Genomic DNA, 26,581 nt, shown 5'->3' on the forward strand with positions numbered 1-26,581 from the left:
TCAGTGACCTCTGCCTTCATTTACTTTCAATTAAACCGGCCATCATTTTTAAAACCAGTTAATCACCGAACAGATATTTAACAGTTGGTGTAAATAAGATCTATAACGAGGAGCTGTGGCACTGATAGGGACAGGAGGAGGCCATTCAGCCCCTCAAGCCTGTTCCACCATTCAATCAGATCATGGCTGATCTGTATCCTAATTCCATTCACTCACCTTGGCTCCATATCTCTTAATACCCTTGGCTAGCAAAAATCTATCGATCTCAGATTTAACATTAATAATTGAGCTAGCATCTACTGCTTTTTGTGGGAGTTCTACACTCCTATCACCCTTGCTTCCAGAAGTGTTTCCTAACTTCTCTCCTGAATATCCTTCCAATTCGAGTACATACTCATTATTCCTACTCTCTCCCTACTGCCTAACCAATCTCCTAATCAGGTCAGTAATTTGCCTTCAATTCCATGAGCTTCAATTTTAGTTAACAGTCTTTTATGTGGAACCTTATCGAATGTCTTCTGGAAGTCCATATAAACTACATCCATAGACATTCTCCTGTCTACTACTTCAGTTATTTCCTCAAAAAAATCAATTAAATTCATTAGACATGACCTATCCTTTAAAAATCCATGTTGGCTCTCTCTGATCAGCTCAAATTGCTCTCAGTGCTCAGTCACACTGTCCTTAATTATAGATTCCAATAACTTCCCCACAACAGTTGGATTAACAGGTCTATAATTTCCTGGTTTCTCTCTCCCACCTTTCTTAAATAATTGAGTTACATTTGTAATTTTCCAATCTGAAAGGTCAGTTCCTGAATCGAGAGAGCTTTGGGAGATTTTGGCTAAAGCATCTGCAATTTCCTCACCTACTTCCTTTAAAATCCTGGGGAGGAAACCATCAGGTCCTGGGGATTGGTCAGTCTTTAGTGCCATTATTGTTTCTAATACTGTTTTCTTGTTTACATTAACTTTAGTGAGTCTTTGATTCATTATTAGTTTCCCTGGAATGTCAGGTATATTATCCTCTTCCCCTACTGTGAGGACTGACACAAAGTCATTATTCAACAAGTCTGCTATTTGTTTATTTTAATTTGCAATATTTCCAGCATCTGTTTTTAAAGGCCCATATCACCCTTTTCTTATAATGTAATCGTAAAAACTTTCTGTGTTAATCTTGACATCCCTCGGCAAGTTTCTTTTCGTATTCCCTTTTTGCCTTCCTTTGCTGTTCCTTATATCTCTCCCAGTCTTCTGCATCTACACTATTCTTTGCACTTTTGTATGCTCTTTCCTTTAGTATTGTGTTATCTCGCACTCTTTTGTCGACCATGGCTGTTTTATTTGGTAAGGAGAGCTTTTGCCCCTTACACCTCAATCTATCGATCTCAGATTTAACATTAATAATTGAGCTAGCATCTACTGCTTTTTGTGGGAGTTCTACACTCCTATCACCCTTGCTTCTGTATTAAGCTAAATTCTTTTTTGAACACCTCCCACTGTTCATCTATAGTTTTGACCAGTTTGCTGTCATCAGTCTCTGTCTTATCCTGTTAATCTTAGCTGTACCAAAATCTAGAATTAGTAATTGTGTTAAATTTCTCCTTTTCAAACCTAACATTGAATTCGATCATATTGATAACTGAAGCGAGGTACAGGTAGATAAGGTTGTGAAGAAGGCATACGGAGTGCTATCCATTATTAGCCGAGGTATAGAATACAAAAGCAGGGATGTAATGATGGAACTGTATAAAACGCTGGTAAGGCCCCAACTGGAGTATTGTGCACAGTTCTGGTCACCTCATTACAGGAAGGAGGTAATTGCTCTGGAGAGAGTGCAGAGAAGATTTACAAGAATGTTGCCAGGGCTTGAAACTTGCAGCTACGAGGAGACAGTGGATAGGCTGGGGTTGTTTTCCTTGGAGCAGAGGAGGCTGAGGGGAGACTTGATTGAGGTGTACAAAATTATGAGGGGCCCAGATAGAGTAGACAGGAAGTACCTGTTTCCCCTAGCGGAGAGTTCAAGAACTAGAGGACATAGATTTAAGCTGATTGGCGGAAGGATCAGAGGGGACATGAGGAAAAACTTTTTTACCCAGAGGGTGGTGGGTGTATGGAATTCACTGCCCGAATTGGTGGTAGAGGCAGGGACCCTCAACTCTTTTAAAAAGTACCTGGACCTGCACCTAAAGTGCTGTAAGCTGCAGGGCTATGGACTGGGTGCTGGAAGGTGGGATTAGAATGGGCACCTGGTTGTTCTTCGAGCCGGCGCGGACATGATGGGCCGAATGGCCCCCTTCTGTGCTGTATCTTTTCTATGGTTCTATGATCAAAATTCACAAGCTGCAGAAAGAAAATTTTCACAAGATGAAAATCAAATAATTCTACAAAAAACAAAGGTACGAGAATAATTTACCACCTGCCACTGTATTAAATCTTTTCATCTGATGAACGAAAACACAAAAATACCACAAGCATGAAAGCAGATATATTTATTTATAACAATCAGAAATTTCAGCCACTCAGCATCCTTCTACACCAGATATGAGGTACACGGAATAAATGGATCACGTTCAAGAACTTTAGTGCACTTGTCACAGCTTTGTGCTTGCACCATCTTTCAACTAAGCAAGGCATCAGAGATAAGTTAAAGTTTAGCAAAGTTAAAATCTTCATGTTGATCATTACACAGGAGTCAATCGCTGTCAAGGAGAAATGGACAATGTTTACAAAATGTACTTTTAATACATCAGACAATTAAGACTGGTAAATGTGGAATTGGACTTTGGTTGTTCATCCCAATCCGAGCTGCACACGGATGGTCGGATTGAGTTTTGTTTGATTTTCTATGGGCGTGTCTGACTTTAAATTGCCAATTAAAGCATCTCACCTTTACAAGAACTAGATATGCATTGGTTTGGAAAGAGTCACCTACAATAAGGCCAGCTGCACCAAACATGTCATGCTGCCACTGACCAGTTTATTCTGTAATATGTCCTGTGCATCTCGCTTCACTGTGATATGTTTGATCACCAACTAAGCCACCCCCCAAGACAATCAAAATTTCAACCTGAAGTTCAGCAAAATCTTTCCATGTTTTGTAATAGGAATCACTTAAAATATTACAGAAAATGCTCAAATTTACTAGTATACACAAACATTGATCAGGTATAAGCAAATATTCCTTTCATAAATCTTGATCAATTTGTTGCTGACTAGTTTTAGTGGTAAAAGAATTTCTTCTTTGATGCATGTTTTTGGAAGAAACTTTTCTGTCCTTTCGGATCAGCAACAGGGTCAGAGTGCGTGCTGATCAGAGCGTGTGCCGCCCAGAGTATGTGCAGACCAGAGCGCACGCCCAGAGTGCGTGCTGATCAGAGTGTGTGCCGCCCAGAGTATGTGCAGACCAGAGCGCACGCCCAGAGCGCGTGCTGATCAGAGCGTGTGCCGCCCAGAGTATGTGCAGACCAGAGCGCACGCCCAGAGTGCGTGCTGATCAGAGTGTGTGTCGCCCAGAACACGTGCCCAGTGTGCATGCCGCCCAGAGTGTGCGCAGACCAGAGCGCACGCCCAGAGTGTGTGCCGATCAGAGCACGCGCCCATCAGATGAAAAGACCATCTGCGTTCTCTAAAGTGCAGTGATGAAGCAGAATTCAAATTATTCTGAATGGTAAACGAAGGGTTTAGTGAATAGAAAATGCCAGTGAATGTAATTTCTGAGTCTGATCGAATCTGCTGTATTATTCAGGAAGTATTGACAATCCCTTACAATTTACAAACAGTGAAAAGGTCTCAGTAGTTCTCTCAGGTGATGATCGACATCTCTTCTTTGTCTCTGCTCTCAGACAACGAACTGATAACTGCCCCCAGGTACTGTCGGAAAGCTGTGCGCACTTGTTCTGGATCATCCTCAAGGTTTGAATGGATCAAACTCAGTTTGTTCAGTTGCTGGGCTAATAAGATAAGAAAATGTAAAATTTGTTAGGAACAGAAACAAAATCCCTACTATATACTTTTTATGATGTATGCATCCTGCCCGGCTCACCCAGACACTTCCCTGACCATTAACACTGAGGAAATATCATGGACATTGGGCTGGTCGGATCCATAACTTTCCTTTGATTCTTCTTCCAATCTGTGGAGTTCAAGAGTTCAGGATCAGCTTTGTCCAATTATACACTCTTAGAAAGTACATTCAGTGCTCAAAGCTAAAGTATATTCAGTAGATCTCAGTACAATATTTTTTAAATCAAAAGTCCGCAAACGTGATTCCAGGATGGTATGTTGCCTCCCTGGTGCCAGGGTCATGGATGTCACGGAGCGGCTGCAGGACATTCTGAAGGGGGAGGGTGAACAGCCAGAGGTCGTGGTCCATATCGGTACCAATGACATAGGTAAAAAAAAAGGGATGAGGTCCTTCAAGCAGAATATCAGGAGTTAGTAAATAAGTTAAAAAGCAGGACCTCAAGGGTAGTAATCTCAGGATTACTCCCAGTGCCACATGCTAGTGAGTATAGGAATAGGAGAATAGACCGGATGAATGCGTGGCTGGAGGGCTGGTGCAGGAGAGAGGGATTTAGTTTCCTGAGGAATTGGGACCGATTCTGGGGAAGGTGGGACCTGTATAAGCCAGACGGATTGCACCTCAACAGATCCGGGACTAATATCCTCGCAGGGGGGTTTGCTACTGCTGTTGGGGAGGGTTTAAACTAGAGTGGCAGGGGGATGGGAACCTGAGCGGGGAGTCAGAAGGGAGTAAAGTTGAGAGCAGCAAGAGAGGGGAAGACCCAGGGGAAATTTACAATACAAACAGTTGTTCAAGAACAAGTGAAAGGGAAAAGCGTAGAGCAGCAGAAAGAAAGTGTACTTTAGGCACCACAGATAAAGTGAAAACTAGAAGGTGTAAGGCGATTAACCCAGCATCAAAGCTGAAGGTCAGGCTAGGGTGTGTGGCCCAACTAAGAGTTCTATATACAAACGCATGGAGTATAAGGAATAAATTAAATGAACGACAGGCACAAATTCAAATTGGAGGGTATGACATGATAGCTATTACTGAGACATGGCTGCAGGATGGTCAGGATTGGGAACTAAATATACCAGGTTATAAGGTCTACAGGAGAGATAGGGAAAATGGAAGAGGGGGAGGAGTAGCCTTAGTGATTAGAGATGAAATCAATTCAATGATAAAGGAGGATATAATGAGAGGTAAGCAGCCAATAGAGACCTTATGGGTTGGACTGAGAAATAGGAAAGGATCTAAGACTATAGTGGGAGTTGTGTATTGTAGATTTAGTAATGAGTAACAAACCAGATTTAGTTAACAGCTTAACTTTGCGTGAACATCTATCCAATAGTGATCATAACATGATCGAGTTCAAGGTAGTGTTTGAAAGGGAAAAAAGTGAATCAGCTGCTAAGATTCTAGACTTGGGTAAGGCCGACTTCAATGGGATGAGACAGAGACTGTCCACAGTAAACTGGGCAAATCTGTTAATGGGTACTGATGATCAGTGGGAAATGTTTAAAGAAACATTTCATGTGATACAGAACTGGTTTATACCCCTGAGGGGCAAGAACTCTACTTGCCAAAAAAACAGCCATGGATAACTAAAGAGATAAGGGACAGTATAAGACATAAGGAAAAGGCATACAAAAAGGCAAAAAATGGCACAGATCCTGGCGAATGGGAAAGATACAAAGATCAACAAAGGGTCACAAAACAGATAGTAAGAGCTACAAAAAGAGAGTATGAAAAGAAACTTGCAAGGGATATCAAAACCAATACGAAGAACTTTTATAGTTATATTAGGAAAAAGAGGGTGGTCAGGAGCAGTGTTGGCCCCTTAAAAACTGAAAGTGGGGATATTGTCATTGACAATGGGGAAATGGCGGACATGTTGAACAATTACTTTGCATCAGTATTTACAGTAGAAAAAGAGGATAGCATGCCGGAAATCCCAAGAAAACTTATATTGAATCGGGGGCAGGGACTCAATAAAATTAACATAAGTAAAACAACAGTAATGAAGAAAATAATAGCACGAAAGAGTGACAAATCCCCAGGACCAGATGGTTTCCATCCCAGGGTTTCAAAGGAAGTAGGTGAGCACTTTGCAGATGGCCTAACTATAATCTTTCAAAGTTCTCTAGATTCAGGAACCGTCCCTCCAGATTGGAAAATTGCACATATCACTCTGCTTTTTAAGAAAGGAGAGAGAGGGAAAATGCTGGAGTCTATAATTAAGGATAGGGTGACTGAACACCTCGAGAATTTTCAGTTAATCAGAGAGAGCCAGCATGGATTTGTGAAAGGTAGGTCGTGCCTGACAAACCTGATTGAATTTTTTGAAGAGGTGACTAAAGTAGTGGACAGGGGAATGTCAATGGATGTTATTTATATGGACTTCCAGAAGGCATTGGATATGGTCCCACATAAGAGACTGTTAGCTAAGATAGAAGCCCATGGAATCGAGGGAAAAGTACGGACTTGGTTAGGATGTTGGTTGAGCGAAAGGCGACAGAGAGTAGGGATAATGGGTAGGTACTCACATTGGCAGGATGTGACTAGTGGAGTCCCGCAGGGATGTGTCTTGGGGCCTCGATTATTCACAATATTTATTATCCAATTAGATGAAGGCATAGAAAGTCTCATATCTAAGTTTGCCGATGACACAAAGATTGGTGGCATTGTAAGCAGTGTAGATGAAAATATAAAATTACAAAGGGATATTGATAGATTAGGTGAACGGGCAAAACTGTGGCAAATGGAATTCAATGTAGACAAATGTGAGGTCATCCACTTTGGACCAAAAAAAGGATAGAACAGGGTACTTTCTAAATGGTAAAAAGTTAAAAACAGTGGATGTCCAAAGGGACTTAGGGGTTCAGGTACATAGATCATTGAAGTGTCATGAACAGGTGCAGAAAATAATCAAGAAGGGTTTAAACTAATGTGGCAGGGGGATGGGAACCGATGCAGGAAGTCAGTGGGAAATAAAGTGGTGACAGAAACAAAAGGCAGGAAGGGAGAGTGTACAGAACATGACCGGACAGATGGTCTGAGAAAGCAGGGCAAAGACCAAGGGAAGTCTAGATTAAACTGCATTTATTTCAATGCAAGAAGTCTGATGGGCAAGGCAGATGAACTCAGGGCATGGATGGGTACATGGGACTGGGATGTTATAGCTATTACTGAAACATGGCTAAGGGAGGGGCAGGACTGGCAGCTCAATGTTCCAGGGTACAGATGCTATAGGAAAGATAGAGCAGGAGGTAAGAGAGGAGGGGGAGTTGCGTTCTTGATTAGGGAGAACATCACGGCAGTAGTGAGAGGGGATATATCCGAGGGTTCGCCCACTGAGTCCATATGGGTAGAACTGAAAAATAAGAAGGGAGAGATCACTTTGATAGGATTGTACTACAGACCCCCAAATAGTCAACGGGAAATTGAGGAGCAAATATGTAAGGAGATTACAGACAGCTGCAAGAAAAATAGGGTGGTAATAGTAGGGGACTTTAACTTTCCCAACATTGACTGGGACAGCCATAGCATTAGGGGCTTGGATGGAGAGAAATTTGTTGAGTGTATTCAGGAGGAATTTCTCATTCAGTATGTGGATGGCCCGACTAGAGAGGGGGCAAAACTTGACCTCCTCTTGGGAAATAAGGAAGGGCAGGTGACAGAAGTGTTAGTGAGGGATCACTTTGGGACCAGTGATCATAATTCCATTAGTTTTAAGATAGCTATGGAGAAGGATAGGTCTGGCCCAAAAGTTAAAATTCTAAATTGGGGAAAGGCCAATTTTGATGGTATTAGACAGGAACTTTCAGAAGTTGATTGGGAGAGTCTGTTGGCAGGCAAAGGGACGTCTGGTAAGTGGGAGGCTTTCAAAAGTGTGTTAACCAGGGTTCAGGGTAAGCACATTCCTTATAAAGTGAAGGGCAAGGCTGGTAGAAGTAGGGAACCTTGGATGACTCGGGAGATTGAGGCACTAGTCAAAAATAAGAAGGAGGCATATGACATGCATAGGCAGCTGGGATCAAGTGGATCCCTTGAAGAGTATAGAGATTGCCGGAGTAGAGTTAAGAGAGAAATCAGGAGGGCAAAAAGGGGATATGAGATTGCTTTGGCAGATCAGGCAAAGGTGAATCCAAAGAGCTTCTACAAATACATAAAGGGCAAAAGGGTAACTAGGGAGAGAGTAGGGCCTCTTAAGGATCAACAAGGTCATCTAAGTGCGGAACCACAAGAGATGGGTGAGATCCTGAATGAATATTTCACATCGGTATTTACGGTTGAGAAAGGCATGGATGTTAGGGAACTTGGGGAAATAAATAGTGATGTCTTGAGGAGTGTACATATTACAGAGAGGGAGGTGCTGGAAGTCTTAACGCGCATCAAGGTAGATAAATCTCCGGGACCTGATGAAATGTATCCCAGGACGTTATGGGAGGTTAGGGAGGAAATTGCGGGTCCCCTAGCAGAGATATTTGAATCATCCACCGCTACAGGTGAGGTGCCTGAAGATTGGAGGGTAGCAAATGTTGTGCCTTTGTTTAAGAAGGGCGGCAGGGAAAAGCCTGGGAACTACAGACCAGTGAGCCTGACATCTGTAGTGGGTAAGTTGTTAGAGGGTATTCTGAGGGACAGGATCTACAGGCATTTGGAGAGGCAGGGACTAATTAGGAACAGTCAGCATGGTTTTGTGAGAGGAAAATCATGTCTCACGAATTTGATTGAGTTTTTTGAAGGGGTAACCAAGAAGATAGATGAGGGCTGTGCAGTAGACGTGGTCTACATGGACTTCAGCAAAGCATTTGACAAGGTACCGCATGGTAGGTTGTTACATAAGGTTAAATCTCATGGGATCCAAGGTGAGGTAGCCAATTGGATACAAAATTGGCTTGACGACAGAAGACAGAGGGTGGTTGTCGAGGGTTGTTTTTCAAACTGGATGCCTGTGTCCAGCGGTGTGCCTCAGGGATCGGTGCTGGGTCCGCTGTTATTTGTTATTTATATTAATGATTTGGATGAGAATTTAGGAGGCATGGTTAGTAAGTTTGCAGATGACACCAAGATTGGTGGCATTGTGGACAGTGAAGAAGGTTATCTAGGATTGCAACGGGATCTTGATAAATTGGGCCAGTGGGCCGATGAATGGCAGATGGAGTTTAATTTAGATAAATGTGAGGTGATGCATTTTGGTAGATCGAATCGGGCCAGGACCTACTCCGTTAATGGTAGGGCGTTGGGGAGAGTTATAGAACAAAGAGATCTAGGAGTACAGATTCATAGCTCCTTGAAAGTGGAGTCACAGGTGGATAGGGTGGTGAAGAAGGCATTCAGCATGCTTGGTTTCATTGGTCAGAACATTGAATGCAGGAGTTGGGATGTCTTGTTGAAGTTGTACAGGGCATTGGTGAGGCCACACTTGGAGTACTGTGTACAGTTCTGGTCACCCTATTATAGAAAGGATATTATTAAACTAGAAAGAGTGCAGAAAAGATTTACTAGGATGCTACCGGGACTTGATGGTTTGACTTACAGGGAGAGGTTAGACAGACTGGGACTTTATTCCCTGGAGAGTAGGAGGTTAAGGGGTGATCTTATAGAAGTCTATAAAATAATGAGGGGCATAGATAAGGTCGATAGTCAAAATCTTTTCCCAAAGGTAGGGGAGTCTATAACGAGGGGGCACAGATTTAAGGTGAGAGGGGAGAGATACAAAAGGATCCAGAGGGGCAATTTTTTCACTCAAAGGGTGGTGAGTGTCTGGAACGAGCTGCCAGAGGCAGTAGTAGAGGCGGGTACAATTTTGTCTTTTAAAAAGCATTTGGACAGTTACATGGGGAAGATGGGTATCGAGGGATATGGGCCAAGTGCAGGCAATTGGGACTAGCTTAGTGGTATAAACTGGGCGACATGGACATGTTGGGCCGAAGGGCCTGTTTCCATGTTGTAACTTCTATGATTCTATGATTCTATGATTCTAAGAAGGCTAATGGAATGTTGGCCTTTATATCAAGAGGACTAGAGTACAAGGGGGCAGAAGTTATGCTGCAGCTATACAAAACCCTGGTTAGACTGCACCTGGAGTACTGTGAGCAGTTCTGGGCACCGCACCTTCGGAAGGACATATTGGCCTTGGAGGGAGTGCAGCGTAGGTTTACTAGAATGATACCCGGACTTCAAGGGTTAAGTTATGAGGAGAGATTACACAAATTGGGGTTGTGTTCCCTCGAGTTTCGAAGGTTAAGGGGTGATCTGATCGAAGTTTATAAGATATTAAGGGGAACAGATAGGGTGGATAGAGAGAAACTATTTCCGCTGGTTGGGGATTCTAGGAGTAGGGGGCACAGTCTAAAAATTAGAGCCAGACCTTTCAGGAGCGAGATTAGAAAACATTTCTACACACAAAGGGTGGTAGAAGTTTGGAACTCTCTTCCGCAAACGGCTAATTGATACTAGCTCAATTGCTAATTTTAAATCTGAGATAGATAGCTTTTTGCCAACCAAAGGTATTAAGGGATATGGGCCAAAGGCAGGTATATGGAGTTGGATCACAGATCAGCCATGATCTTATCAAATGGAGCGGGCACGAGGGGCTGAATGGCCTACTCCTGTTCCTATGTTCCTCAACTCAGTTGCTATAAGTAGTGGAATTCCAGTTAATAACTCGGCCCAGGAGGCAGAATTCAAAGCCACATCCCGCAAACTAGTAACAAAAAAAAGTCACGGACAATGTACGTGGAACAGATTACTGGCACAGGGGATGGAACAAGAAATATTAATGGGTTTCGAGAAAGAACTGGACAGGTTTTTGTCAACAAATGGGATTCAGGATTATTAGAATTGCATTTTATGTAAAATAAACCTGCTTGTTGGTTACAATCGTGCTTTGTCTCACAATATGCCAATCTATACTTTGGAAATAATTGTTTCCTCTAAATCATTTATAAAAATTATAAACAGCAGCAGCCCCAACACTGAACCTTGTGGCCCTCCACTGGTAACTTTTTGAAATGTGAAATTGGAAGGAGGCATTGCTGGACTTTGTTCTAGGGAACGAGTTGGGCCAAGTGGAGCAACTGTCAATGGGGGAGCATTTAGGGAGCAGTGATCATAGTATCATAAGGTTTAGAATAACTATGGAAAAGGACACAGACCACTCTAAAATAAAAATACTCAATTGGAGGAGGGCCAATTTCAGTGGGATGAGAACGGAACTGGCCCGGGTAAATTGGAATCAAAGATTGGCAGGCAAAACTGTAATCGAACAATGGGCGGCCTTTAAAGAGGAGATGGTTCGGGTACAGTCTAGGTACATTCTCACGAGAGGGAAAGGTAGGGCAACTAAAGCCAGAGCTCCCTGGATGACAAAAGAGAGAGAGAGCGAGAGAGAGTAAGATGAAGCAGAAAAAAGGCGTATCGCAGATGTCAGGTTGATAATACAAGTGAGAATCAGGCAGAATATAGAAAGTTCAGAGGGAAAGTGAAAAAGGAAATAAGAGGGGCAAAGAGAGAGAATGAGAATAGACTGGCGGCCAACATAAAAGGGAATCCAAAAGTCTTCTACAGGCATGTAAACAGTAAACGGGTAGTAAGAGGAGGGATAAGTCACCCAGTCCGGATGGGATGCACCCTAGGTTGCTGAGGGGAGTAAGGGTGGAAATTGCGGAGGTACTGGCCATAATCTTCCAAACATCCGTAGATACAGGGTTGGTGCCAGAGGACTGGAGAATTGCAAATGTTACACCCTTTTTCAAAAAAGGGTGTAAGGATAAAGCCAGCAACTGTAGGCCAGTCAGTTTAACCTCAGTGGTGGGGAAACTTTTAGAAACGATAATCCGGGACAGAATTAACAGTCACTTGGACGAGTGTAGATTGATTAGGGAAAGCCAGCATGGATTTGTTAAAGGCAAATCGTGTTTAACTAACCTGATAGAGTTTTTTGATGAGGTAACAGAGTGTCGATGAGGGCAATGCAGTTGACGTGTATATGGACTTTCAAAAGGCGTTTGATAAAGTACCGCATGGTAGCCTTATAATCAAGATTGCGGCCCATGGAATAAAGGGGCAGTAGCAACATGGATACAGAATTGGCTAAGGGACAGGAAACAGAGAGTAGTGGTGAATGGTTGTTTTTCCGACTGGAGGGAGTTATACAGTGGTGTTCCCTCAGTGCTGGCACCACTGCTTTTCTTGATATATATTAATGACTTGGACTTGGGTGTACAGGGCACAATTTCAAAATTTGCAGATGACACAAAACTTGGAAGTGTAGTAAACAGTGCGGAGAATAGTGATAGACTTCAAGAGGATATAGACAGGCTGGTGGCATGGGCGGACACGTGGCAGATGAAATTAAACACAGAAAAACACAAAGGGATACATTTCGGTAGGAAGAATGAGGAGAGGCAATATAAACTAGAGGGCACAACTCTAAAAGGGGTACAGGAACAGAGAGATCTGGGGATATATGTGCACAAATCGTTGAAGGTGGCAGGGCAGGTTGAGAAAGCGGTTAAAAAAGCATATGGGATCCTGGGCTTTATAAATGGAGGCATAGAGTACAAAAGTAAGGAATTCATGATGAAACTTTATAAAACACTGGTTCGGCCACAACTGGAGTATTGTGTCCAGTTCTGGGCACCGCATTTTAGGAAAAATGTGAAGGCCTTAGAGAGGATGCAGAAGAGATTTACTAGAATGATTCCAGGGATGAGGGGCTTTAGTTACGTGGATAGACTGGAGAAGCTGCGGTTGTTCTCCTTGGAACAGAGAAGGTTGCGAGGAGATTTGATAGAGGTGTTTAAAATCATGAAGGGTTTAGACAGAGTAGATAGAGAGAAACTGTTCCCATTGGCGAAAGGGTCAAGAACCAGAGGGCATAGATTTAAGGTGATTGACAAAAAAACCAAAGGTGACATGAGGAAAAACCTTCTTACACAGCGAGTGGTTATGATCTGGAATGCACTGCCTGAGGGGGTGGTGGAGGCAGATTCAATCATGGCCTTCAAAAGGGAACTGGATAAGTACTTGAAAGTAAAACAAATTGTAGGGCTCCGGGGATAGGGCAGGGAGTGGGACTAGCTGGATTGCTCTTGCATAGAGCCGGCGTGGACTCGATGGACCGAATGGCCTCCTTCCGTGCTGTAACCTTTCTATGATTCTATCATTCGATAACACTCAATACTGTCAACCAACCATTTGCCAACCCATTTTAATACATTGCCATCTATCCCATGTCGTAGCCTATTATGTGGGATGGTATCAAATGCCTTCCTGAAATATAGGTGAGATAACATCTACTGTCTCTCCACTATCTACCAGGTCTGTTATCTGCTCAAAGCGATCCAATAAATTAGTCAAGTATGACCTGTCACTAAAACCACGCTGACAGTCTCGGATTAACTCATGCCCGTCAAGATTGTTCCTTATGTTATCATTCTTAATACTTTCAAACACTTCGCCAACAGTGGAATTAATTTGATGGTTCATCCCTCACAGCTTTTCAGTGTTATTGGATGGTTTGTCTATCCCTCTCCCCAGCCACTGTCTGAGGCTGAACCAGACTGTTCGCAGCCTCAGCATCCTATTTGATCCTGAGCTGAGCTTCCGACCCATATCTGCTCCATCACAAATGCCATCTACTTCCGATATCCAGTCCTGGATGAGCTGCAATTTTCTCAAGTTAAATATGGGGAAGACTGAAGACATTGTCTTCAGCCCCCGCCACAAACAATGTACTGTAGCCACTGATTCTATCCCTCACCACTGTCTCAGGCCAAACCAGACTGATCGCAATCTCAGTATCCTATTTGACTGGGAACTGAGCTTGCGACCCCATATCCTCTCCATCACAGTGACCGCCTACTTCCACCTCTGTAACATTGCCCCTTTCTGCTCCTGCCTCAGCCCACTTGCTTCTGAAACTCTCATCCGTGCCTTTGTCACCTCCAGACTCGACCAAATGTTTCCTGGCCTCCCGTCCTCCGTAAACCTGAGCTCATCCAAAACTCTGCTGCCCTATATCCTATCTTGTACCAAGTCCCGCTCACCCATCACCCCAGTGCTCACTGACCCACATTGGCTCCCAGTCAAATGCTTTAAATTTAGAATTTTCTTCCTCATGTTTAAATCTCTTCATCGCGTCGCCTCTCCTTATCTTTTTAACCTTCTCCAGCCCTACAACCCAACGATAACTGCATTCCTCCACCTCTGGCATCTCGCACACACCCCCCCACCTTCATCGCAGCATTGGCGGCCGTGCCTTCAGCCATCTAGACCCTAAGCTCTGGAATTCCCTTCTTAAACCTCTCTTCCTCTCCACCTTTTACCTCCTTTATGACCCTCCTTAAAATCCATCTCTTTGACCAAGAATTCAGTCACGCCTCCTACTATCCCCTGTGAAGTACTGTGGGACACTTCTGAACATTAACAGTACTGGTGTCAGCTGTGGCTCAGTGGGCAGCACTCTCGCCTCTGAGTCAGAAGGTCGTGGGTTCAAGTCCCACTCCAGAGACTTCAGCACATAACCCAGGCTGTCACTCCCAGTGCTGCACCGTTGGAGGTGCTGTCTTTCGGATGAGTCGTTAAATCGAAGGCCCTGCCTGCCCTTTCAGATGGATATAAAAGATCCCATGGCACTATTTCGAAGACGATCAGAGGAGTTCTCCCCAGTGTCCTGGCTGATATTTATCCTTCAACCAACATCACTAAAACAGTTTATCTCATTGTTGTTTGTGGGATCTTGCTGTGTGCAAAATTTGCTGCCGTGTTTCCTACATTACAACAGTGACTACACTTCATTGGTTGTAAAGCGCTTTGGGAAGTCCTTAGGTTGTGAAAGGAACTGTAGAAATGCATGCCTTTGTGTGAGTTGTTCTTGTGGACTAGGTATACTCGATCAGACCCAGGCCGAGGCTCTGAACCAACAAGTGGTTTTATTTAGTGAACAGTGAATCGCGGGGCAGAAATTCTTCAGCAGTAGATCAATGGAAGCCCTTGAGAAACGCCGTAAACGAATAGCTCACGTTCCTCTGCTCTCCTCGATACAGTAAGGCACCAATCATTTATCTCCGAAATTGCTTGGGCAGTTATGCCAGGATCACACCCACCAGTGATCTCCACCATTGACCCCAGCAACTGTGAGGAGTCAGTGGGAGCTCACTCTATTTGACTGGAGCTGGAGCCGGAGCCGAATTAAGGTGCCCAACTGCCCCAGGAGGCTGCCCAATGTGGTGCTGGTAGCCCGGCTGGTATGGTGGTCAGGGGGCCCAAGTAACTGTCTTTGTGCCAAAGGGATTGGATCTAAAAAGATGTCAGATGTGTCACTTTACCACCTCTTCAGGGGTTCCGGTCAGGAACTCAGCCTGCTCCACCCCCACCCCCCGATGGATCCATTTCCACCCATCAGGAGGCTGGTACACCTCTTCTCACACAATCTTCTGGCCTTCAAATTTATGCAGGGTCCCCGAGACCGAGGATGCAGGAAACCCCAGCAAAAGAAGTCTCTACCCACGGCCCCACTCCTTCTGCATCGGTAGCCTTGTTTGGGATGGGCAGAGTGTCGCAAGTCCAGGATCCAATGTGTCTTGAGTCCCAGCGGAGTTTGTGGCCATCGCAGTGGATTCCTACAGCAGCAGTCCACTGGAATGGATGGTAATTTCGGCCCCTAAGACAGAAGTTCATTTCTTCTGTTGTGGAACAGGCTACCATCTGAAATCCAGTTCAGCTATTCTGCTGGCGGGTACACAATTTAACACAGAGCTCTTTACTGCTGTCTGCAAATTGCAAACACTGACTATTGAACGAAACGCATGAAGCATAATAAAACCCTGCAACAGAAGACCCTCGGCCAGTGAGCTGTCTGTCACATGACCCTTCTCCCAAGTCTCAGAAATAACTTTCAATGAAACCCACTACCCCAATGTTAAATGGTAGCCAAACTTTGACAACAGCAAGGCTGTTTGTCCCCCATTTGATCTATCAATGATAACTGGAACTAAATATCTCTGTGTTCAGCCTACAGACTGGAGAAGCTGGGGTTGTTCTCCTTAGAGCGGAGAAGGTTGCGAGGAGATTTGATAGAGATGTTCAAAATCATGAAGGGCCTAGACAGAGTAGATAGAGAGAAACTGTTCCCATTGGCGGAAGGGTCAAGAACCAGAGGACATAGATTTAAGGTGATTGGCAAAAGAACCAAAGGTGACATGAGGAAAAACCTTTTTATACAGCGAGTGGTCAGGATCTGGAATGCACTGCCCGAGGGGGTGGTGGAGGCAGATTCAATCATGGCCTTCAAAAGGTAACTGGATAAGTACTTGAAAGGAAAAAAAATTGCAGGGCTGTGGGGGGATAGGGTGGGGGAGTGGGACTAGCTGGATTGCTCTTGTATAGAGCTGGCGCGGACTCGATGGGTCGAATGGCCTCCTTCCGTGCTGTCACCTTTCTATGATTCATTAAGATACAAGAACACCTGTGGGTCAGAAACCACCAGCTCATACTTATTAATTGACGTCCGTTGGCCATAATGTAATGTGTATTGTCTATACCTTGCAAACTCCCAGCTCACAGAAAACCATAATTATCCCTCTGTACTGTTTCTAGTAATAAGATTGTATCAGTTGAAAAATCAACCCAGACAAAAAGTACATTTTTGTCGCACATACCAAATCATGTCTCAGATCTTACGCTTCTGAGATACAATCTGGACCCCAAAGGCACAGTATCGGTGGATAATCTAGCGATGCAGGAGTGCAGCTGGATCCAATGTCTGAAGCATCGATTTCTGCATGTAACGCTGGTGAATAATTGAGAGTTTGTATGGCAGAACACAACCTGTTTTAGACATAAAGAAATTCAGCTGCAATAGGACACCCGTGAGCCTTAGCCACGTTTCCTATTATTACCCTCTCTGCTGGAGAGGTTGTGGATGGCCTGATACTCTCGTCCATATGCTGTGGTAAACTCCTGAATTAAAACCCTTTTGGATGTGAACAACCGGTGGCATCATTGGTGTCACTGTGCTCAAATCAGACATCACATTGCCTCCTGCTCTAACTCATTCTTTCCCAGGGCAACAATTTGCATTAATATAGGACCTTTAAGGTACAAAACACCCCAAGGAACAGAAACCCCAACCTATGGAGAGGCAATTAGGGGAGGTGATTGAAGGCTTGGGAGAAAAGGTAGCTTTTAAGAAGGAGAGAGAAGTAGAGTGGTAGAAAGGTCAGGGGGATTTCCAGACAGCAGGGCCAAGGGTGGAGTGGATGAAGGTGCGGTGTTTGGGAGACCTGAATCGGAAGATCAAAGGGTGCGGGAAAGAGAGCAAGTCTGGGGTGAAGGAAGGGCATGGAGGGAGTTGAAGACAAGAACAAGGATTTTATATTGAATGCATTGAGGGACAGGGAGCCAGTAAGGATAGGAATGATAGAGATTAGAGCTTGGTGTGGGGGAGGATACGGGTAGCTGCACTTTGGACAAGTTGGAGTTTGTTGAGTGCAAATGAAGGAAAACCAGCAAGAAGAGCATTGGAGCAGTTGAGTCTGGAAAAACACGGATAAGGGTTTTTGAGGTGGGGTTAAGATAAGCGGAGGCGGCAATATTACAGAGTTGGAAATAAGTATACTTGGTGAGGGAGAGAACGTGGGGTTTACAATTCACCTCAGGACTGAGCGGAACTCCAAGGTTGTGCACTGTCTTGTTGAACCTGCGTAATAGGCCAGGGAGAGGGATGGGATCAGTGGGAGCGAAGGTTGTGAGGTGCACCGAAAACTATGGCTTTGGTCTTCATGTTCAATTGAAGGAAGTTGTGCCTTATCCAAAACTAGATATCAAGCAGGCAGTCTGACAGGACAGCATCGATCGAGGGATTGAGAGAAGTGGTCGAAGAGTAAGGCTGGATGTTCAGCCTACATATGGAAGTTAATCCTATGACAGCAAATGATGTCATAGAATCTTACAGCACAGAAGGAGGCCAGTCGGCCCATCGTGTCTGAGCCAGCTCTTTGAAAGAGCAACCCAATTAGTCCCAATCCCCCATTTGTTTCCAATTCTCTTTTGAAAGTTACAATTGAATCTGCTTCCACCACCCTTTCAGGCAGTGCATTCCAGATCATCACAACTCGCTGCATAAAAAAGTTCTCATCTCCCCTCTGAGGGACACTCTCCGTGACTGTGAACCTGGTGCATTACCTCTCTCCCTCCTCCTCGAGCTCTCTGCAACCTTTGACATGGTCGACCACACCATCTTCCTCCAACGCCTCTCTTTTAACCAGCTCGGTTGGACTGCCCTCGCCCATGGGGTCAGCTTTCACATGTATGCTGGTAACACCTAGCTCTACCTCTACACCAAATCTTTTGACTCCTTCACTGCCTCTAAGTGGTCAGACTACTTGTCTGACATCCAGTCCTGGATAGGAACAGGAGGAGGCCACTCAGCCCCTCGAGCCTATTCCACCATTCAATTAGATCATGGCTGATCTGTATCTTCACTCCATCTACCTGCCTTGGTTCCATATCCCTTAATACCCTTACCTAACAAAAATCTATCAATCTCAGTTTTGAAATTTTCAATTGACCCCCAGACTCAACAGCCTTTTTTAGGGAGAGAGTTCCAGATTTCCACTCCCCTTTGTGTGAAGAAATGCTTCCTGACATCACCCCTGAACGGCCTAGCTCTAATTTTAAGGTGATGCTCCCTTGTTCTGGACTCCCCCACCAGAGGAAATAGTTTCTCTCTATCTACCCTATCAAATCCTTTAATCATCTTCAACACCTCAATTAGATCACCCCTTAATCTTCTATATTCAAGGGAATACAAGCCCAGTCTATTTAACCTGTCCTCATAATTTAACCCATTTATCCCCGGTATTATTCTGGTGAATCTGCGCTGCACTCCCTCCAAGGCCAATATATCCTTCCTGAGGTGCGGTGTCCAGAACTGAACCCAGTCTCCAGATGTGGTCTAACCAGAGCTTTATATAACTGGAGCAAAACTTCCACCCCTTTGTATTCCAGCCCTCTCGAGATAAAGGCCAACATTCCATTGGCCTTTTTAATTATTTTTTTGTACCTGTCCACTAGCTTTTAGTGATTTCTGTACTTGGACTCCTAAATCTCTCTGCTCCTCCACAGTTCCTGGCTTGTCACCATTTAGAAAATACTCTGATCGATCTTTGTTAGGTCCAAAGTGGATGACCTCACACTTGCCCACATTGATCTCCATCTGCCACAGTTTTGCCCACTCACTGAATCTATCAATGTCCCTTTGTAACTTTCTGCTCCCATCTGCACTATTTACAGTGCCACCTAACTTAGTGTCGTCAGCAAACCTAGAAATACACCTCTCTATTCCTTCGTTCATACATATAGTGAAAAGCTGAGGCCCCAGAACAGATCCCTGGGGGACACCACTAGTCACATCCTGCCAATCTGAGTACATACCCAATATCCCTACTCTCTCTCCTACCTCCTAACCAATTCCCTACCCATGTCAATAAGCTGCCTCCACTTCCATTTTTGTTAACGGTCTCTTATGTGGAACCTTATCGAATGCTGAGATGAGTTGCAATTTCCTCCAGCTAAGCATTGGGAAGACCAAAGTCATCATCTTCAGCCCCTGCCACAAGCTCTATAAGCATTCCTTGCCCCTGATCCTATCCCCTTTCCAACCACAGAATCAGGCTAAACCAGACTGTTCACAATCTTAGTGTCTTTATTTGACTCCAAGCCAAGTTTTGGACCCCATATCCTCTCAATCACAAACAATGCCCACACCATCTCTGTAACATGACCCGGCTTTACCTCAGCTGCTGAAACACTCACTCACGCCTTTGTCACCTCCAGGCTCGACTGTTCCAGTGCCCCCGACCGGTTTTCCATCTGCCATCCACCAAAGACTCTGCTGCCCACACCCTTTTTTTTTATTCGTTCACGGGATGTGGGCGTCGCTGGCGAGGCCGGCATTTATTGCCCATCCCTAATTGCCCTTGAGAAGGTGGTGGTGAGCCGCCTTCTTGAACCGCTGCAGTCCGTGTGGTGACGGTTCTCCCACAGTGCTGTTAGGAAGGGAGTTCCAGGATTTTGACCCAGCGACAATGAAGGAACGGCGATATATTTCCAAGTCGGGATGGTGTGTGACTTGGAGGGGAACGTGCAGGTGATGTTGTTCCCATGCGCCTGCTGCTCTTGTCCTTCTAGGTGGTAGAGGTCGCGGGTTTGGGAGGTGCTGTCGAAGAAGCCTTGGCGAGTTGCTGCAGTGCATCCTGTGGATGGTGCACACTGCAGCCACGGTGCGCCGGTGGTGAAGGGAGTGAATGTTCAGGGTGGTGGATGGGGTGCCAATCAAGCGGGCTGCTTTATCTTGGATGGTGTCGAGCTTCTTGAGTGTTGGAGCTGCACTCATCCAGGCAAGTGGGGAGTATTCCATCACACTCCTGACTTGTGCCTTGTAGATGGTGGAAAGGCTTTGGGAAGTCAGGAGGTGAGTCACTCGCCGCAGAATACCCAGCCTCTGACCTGCTCTTGTAGCCACAGGTCCAGTTAAGTTTCTGGTCAATGGTGACCCCCAGGATGTTGATGGTGGGGGATTCGGCGATGGTAATGCCGTTGAATATCAGGGGGAGGTGGTTAGACTCTCTCTTGTTGGAGATGGTCATTGCCTGGCACTTATCTGGCGCGAATGTTACTTGCCACTTGTGAGCCCAAGCCTGGATGTTGTCCAGGTCTTGCTGCATGCGGGCTCGGACTGCTTCATTATTTGAGGGGTTGCGAATGGAACTGAACACTGTGCAGTCATCAGCGAACATCCCCATTTCTGACCTTATGATGGAGGGAAGGTCATTGATGAAGCAGCTGAAGATGGTTGGGCCTAGGACACTGCCCTGAGGAACTCCTGCAGCAATGCCCTGGGGCTGAGATGATTGGCCTCCAACAACCACTACCATCTTCCTTTGTGCTAGGTATGACTCCAGCCACTGGAGAGTTTTCCCCCTGATTCCCATTGACTTCAATTTTACTAGGGCTCCTTGGTGTCACACTCAGTCAAATGCTGCCTTGATGTCAAGGGCAGTCACTCTCACCTCACCTCTGGAATTCAGCTCTTTGGTCCATGTTTGAACCAAGGCTGTAATGAGGTCTGGAGCCGAGTGGTCCTGGCGGAACCCAAACTGAGCATCGGTGAGCAGGTTATTGGTGAGTAAGTGCCACTTGATAGCACTGTCGACGACACCTTCCATCACTTTGCTGATGATTGAGAGTAGACTGATGGGGCGGTAATTGGCCGGATTGGATTTGTCCTGCTTTTTGTGGAAAGGACATACCTGGGCAATTTTCCACATTGTCGGGTAGATGCCAGTGGTGTAGCTGTACTGGAACAGTTTGGCTAGAGGTGCAGCTAGTTCTGGAGCACAAGTCTTCAGCACTACAGCCGGGATGTTATCGGGGCCCATAGCCTTTGCTGTCCTGCACCGACCTGCCCACCCATCCCCCTCTCCTGCCCACCCATCCCCCTCTCCTGCCCACCCATCCCCCTCTCCTGCCCACCCATCCCCCTCTCCTGCCCATCCATCCCCCTCTCCTGCCCATCCATCCCCCTCTCCTGCACCGACCTGCCCACCCATCCCCCTGTCCTGCACTGACCTGCCCACCCATCCCCCTGTCCTGCACTGACCTGCCCACCCATCCCCCTCTCCTGCACTGACCTGCCCACCCATCCCCCTCTCCTGCACCGACCCACTCAACCATCCCCCATGTCCTGCACTGACCTGCCCACCCATCCCCCTCTCCTGCCCACCCATCCCCCTCTCCTGCCCACCCATCCCCCTCTCCTGCACCGACCCGCCCACCCATCCCCCTGTCCTGCACCGACCCGCCCACCCATCCCCCTGTCCTGCACCGACCCGGCCACCCACCCCCCTGTCCTGCACCGACCCGGCCACCCACCCCCCTGTCCTGCATCGACCCGCCCACCCATCCCCGTCCTGCACCGACCCGCCCACCCATCCCCGTCCTGCACCGACCCGCCCACCCATCCCCGTCCTGCACCGACCCGCCCACCCATCCCCCTGTCCTGCACCAACCCGCCCACCCATCCCCCTCTCCTGCACCGACCCGCCCACCCATCCCCCTCTCCTGCACCGACCCGCCCACCCATCCCCCTCTCCTGCACCGACCCGCCCACCCATCCCCCTCTCCTGCACCGACCCGCCCACCCATCCCCCTCTCCTGCACCGACCCGCCCACCCATCCCCCTCTCCTGCACCGACCCGCCCACCCATCCCCCTCTCCTGCATCGACCCGCCCACCCATCCCCCTCTCCTGCACCGACCCGCCCACCCATCCCCCTCTCCTGCACCGACCCGCCCACCCATCCCCCTCTCCTGCACCGACCCGCCCACCCATCTCTCTGTCCTGCACCGACCCGCCCACCCATCCCCCTCTCCTGCACCGACCCGCCCACCCATCCCCCTCTCCTGCACCGACCCGCCCACCCATCCCCCTCTCCTGCACCGACCCGCCCACCCATCTCTCTGTCCTGCACCGACCTGCCCACCCATCCCCCTGACCCATTCATCCCTCCCCTGTCCTCATCCACCTACATTGGCTCTTGATTCCCCAACACCTCAAATTTAAAATTCTCACTGTTGTGTTTAAATCTCTTTATTGGCACTCCTCTCTCCACAAGTCCCTTCAACCCTGGGATGATTTTCCACGTCAGAGGTTGTGTGTGAGTGCAGGTTTTGGTGACCGTGGTGCTATCTTTGCTGTCTGGGCCATGCTCCTTGAAGTTCCACAACTCCTGGAGAGGGGAACACGTGGCAGTCCGCCCGCAGGGTGCCAGATCCACCAGGTTCCCTGGCTTTCTGCCCAGCTTGCCCCTCCCATACCCAGTTGGTCAGAGCAATTGTGTGTTCCATTGTGGGCCTTCTGAAGGCCCCAAAGATATTAAAGGGCAAAAGCTCCCAGAATGCAGGCTCTGGGTTCCCTGCCCAGAAATATTAAATCGTTTTTTATTCCTCTCTGGCTCATTAAGGGCATCGGGCACCCCCAACAGAGCAGCAGAGCACTGCTCCAATCTTCAGCCAGTCATTTAAGGCATGCACCTCTTAATAAGTAAAATGACTCTTCCCCAGCATTGGGACAGAGTCAGCAGCCTGCACTGCGGGTGGATGGAAGTCCCAGCCCGCTGCACCTCTTGCGGTGGAGCACGCACCCAGCAAATGTAGGCCCAAAGTGATTTGGGATCCCGATCTGGCATTTTACAGGAGTCTCCTCCCTTGAGAAGGTGATTGTTGCAACTAACCCACGTGGGCACCCTGTGACTCAGGGCCCATCACCCCTTCTGACAAGAGGGAGAAAGGAAAGGGAGAGGAAGCTCTCGGTTTATCAGATGTTGTATGAGGTGGTCGACCACAGACACATCTATAATGCTCGATTGGAAGTAGTGCTTTTTAAGAAGGCGATGATGTGCATTTATCAACATACAATTCTAAATGCAGCTGTTTACAGCAATAGAGATTCTCCTTTCCCACACACAGCATGGACAGGTTTCCTCTAGTAATTTGCCCCTTGATCTGGGAGATTGTTTGACTATTGGTTGGGATTGCACTGGAGAGCATCCCCCTGTAAGCTGTAATTACTTCACACTTACCCAAGCTGGGCCGCCCCCTGCCAGATCCTGAGCTTGGCTTGTGGTGAGCAACGAGAAGGCACTGGGAGTCATGCAACCGCTGCTGCTGCACAAAGCAGGAATAGAGTGTCTCAATCTCCTTCAGGTGGCTGGGCACATCAACATTGAACACAATCACAACCCCATTGGAATCCTTCATTAAAGCTGGCCAGCAAGTCTCAAACCTTCAGAGAGGAAACGAAGAACCATTTCACAAACTTATCTGAATTCTTATATTAACCAGAAAAGGGCACTTACACATCAACTGAATGTAAATTGTCAAAGTGGCAGGTTTATTAAATAGCCAAGCACATCTCCAGTTGAAATGTTACAGATTAAATTAAATAATAATTTGCTAGCTTATTTTCAGACTAGCTGAAGAATTGAAGTGCGGTTTTCCACATTTTTTGAAGGCTTGATTTACAGAGTTTGGTTCCCATCTCCCTTACCTCACATTCCCTTTGTGAATTACATAGAATTTTACAGCACAGGAACAGGCCATTCGTCCCAATAGGTCTATGCCGGTATTTATGCTCCACACGAGCCTCCTCCCACCCTATCAGCATATCCTCCTATTCCTTTCTCCCTCATGTATTTATCCAACTTCCCCTTAAATATATCTGTACTATTCACCTCAACTACTCCTTGTGGTAGTAAGTTCCACATTCTAACCATTCTCCGGGTAAAGAAATTTCTCCTGAATTCCTTATTGGATTTATCAGTGACTATCTTATATTTCTGACCCCTGGTTCTGGTCTCCCCCATAAATGGAAATATCTTCTCTACATCTACCCTATCAAACCCCTTCATAATTTTAAATATCTTCATCAGGTCACCTCTACATCTTCTCTTTTCTTGAGAAAAGAGCCCCAGCCTGTTCAATCTTTCCCAATCGTTGTACCCTCTCAGTTCTGGTATCATCCTCATAAATCTTTTTTTGCACTTTCTCCAGTGATTCTTATTTTTTATAATATGGAGACCAGAACTGTTCACAGTACTCCGACAGTGGTCTAATCGAGGTTCTATATAAGTTTAGCATAACTTCTCTGCTTTTGAATTCTATTCCTCTAGAAATGGTAAACTTGAGCTCATCTAAAACTCTGCTGCCCGTATCCTAACTCACTTGGTTTGCACTTTTTATGGTCTTATTCACCTCTGTTGCTACTTTTAATGAAGTGTATCTGCACCCTTAGATCCCTTTGCTCCTCTACCCCATTTAGACTCTTATTATCCAAGCAGTATGTGACCTCCTTATTCTTCCTACTAAAATGCACCACCTCACACTTATCTATATTGAAATTAATTTGCCATTTACAGGCTCATTCTGCAAGTTTATTAATGTCATCTTATATTTTGTTGCAGTCTTCCTCAGTATTAACTATACCACCTAATTTGGTTTTGATCCGCAAATTTTGAAATTGTACTTCCGATTCCCGAGTCCAAATCACTTATATAAAAAATAGTAGATATAGTAAACAACAACAACTTGCATTTAATGTAGTAAAACGTCCCAAGGGGCTTCACAGGAGTATTATCAAACAAAATTTCACACCGACCCACGTAAGATGATATTAGGACAGGTGAGGTAGGTTTTAAGGAGCCTCTTAAAGGAGGAGAGAGAGGTAGAGAGGCGGAGAGGTTTAGGGAGGGAATTCCAGAGCTTAGGGCCCAGGCAGCTGAAGGCACGGCCGCCAATGGTGGAGCGATTAAAATCGGGGATGCTCAAGAGGCCAGAATTGGAGGAGCGCAGAGATCTCGGAGGGTTGTAGGGCTGGAGGAGGTTACAGAGATAGGGAGGGGCGAGGCCATGGAGGGATTTGAAAACAAGGATGAGAATTTTAAAATCGAGATGTTCCTGGGTCAGGAGCCAATGTCGGTCAGTGAGCACAGGGGTGATGGGTGAATGGGACTTGGTGCGAGTTAGGATACGGGCAGCAGAGTTTTGGATGAGGTCAAGTTTACGGAGGGTGGAAGATGGGAGGCCGGCCAGGAGAGCATTGGAATAGTCGAGTCTGGAGGTATCAAAGGCATGGACGAGGGTTTCAGCAGCCGATGAGCTGAGGCAGGGGCGGAGACGGGCGATGTTACGGAGGTGAAAGTAGGTGATCTTGGTAATGGAGCGGATATGAAGTCAGAAGCTCATCTCAGGGTTAAATACAATGCCAAGGTTGCGAACGGTCTGGTTCAGCCTCAGACAGTGGCCAGGGAGAGGGATGGAGTCGGTGGCGAGGGAACGGAGTTTGTGGCGGAGACCAAAGACAATGGCTTCAGTCTTCCCAATATTTAGTGGGAGGAAATTTTTGCTCATCCAGTACTGGATGTCGGACAAACAGTGTGACAAATGAGAGGCAGTGAAGGGGTCGAGTGAGATGGTGGTGAGGTAGAGCTGGGGGTCGTCTACATACATGTGGAACCTGACGTGTTTTTGGATGATGTCGCCGAAGGACAGCATGTAGATGAGAAATAGGAGGGGCAGAAGGATAGATCCTTGGGGGACTCCAGAGGTAACAGTGCGAGAGCGGGAAGAGAAGCCATTGCAGGTGATTCTCTGTCTACGACTGGATGGATAAGAATGGAACCAGGTGAGCGCAGTCCCACCCAGCTGGACAATGGAGGAGAGGTGTTGGAGGAGGATGGTGTGGTCAAAGGCTGCAGACAGGTGGAGAAGGATGAGGAGGGAGAGTTTACCACGGTCACTGTCACATAGGATGTCATTTGTGACTTTGATAAGGACCGTTTCAGTACAGTGGCGGGGCGATTGGAGGGATTCAAACATGGAGTTGCGGGAAAGATGGGCACAGATTTGGGAGGCGACAACACATTCAAAGACTTTGGAGGGGAAAGGGAGGCTGGAGATGGGGCAGTAATTTGCAAAGACAGAGTGGTCAAGGGTGACTTTTTTGA

At 46.4% G+C, this 26,581-nt stretch overlaps 1 protein-coding gene across 3 annotated transcripts in view; it reads right to left on the minus strand.

Annotated features, from left to right (window-relative positions):
* Positions 1–2,476: 2,476 nt before the first annotated feature.
* The window catches only part of ift22 (intraflagellar transport 22 homolog (Chlamydomonas)), a 30,098-nt gene continuing 5,993 nt past the window's right edge, over positions 2,477–26,581 (minus strand). For all 3 annotated transcript variants that reach the window (XM_068007898.1, XM_068007900.1, XM_068007901.1), the window contains 2 exons: positions 23,660–23,862; positions 2,477–3,952 (listed from right to left, as the gene is read on the minus strand). In XM_068007898.1, coding sequence (XP_067863999.1) covers positions 3,804–3,952; positions 23,660–23,862 — 352 coding nt within the window. In that variant the 3' untranslated portion in view covers positions 2,477–3,803. The remainder of the gene's footprint in view (positions 3,953–23,659; positions 23,863–26,581) is intronic.

Source organism: Heptranchias perlo, chromosome 28 (genome assembly GCF_035084215.1).
Source record: "Heptranchias perlo isolate sHepPer1 chromosome 28, sHepPer1.hap1, whole genome shotgun sequence".
Lineage (NCBI taxonomy): Eukaryota > Metazoa > Chordata > Chondrichthyes > Hexanchiformes > Hexanchidae > Heptranchias > Heptranchias perlo.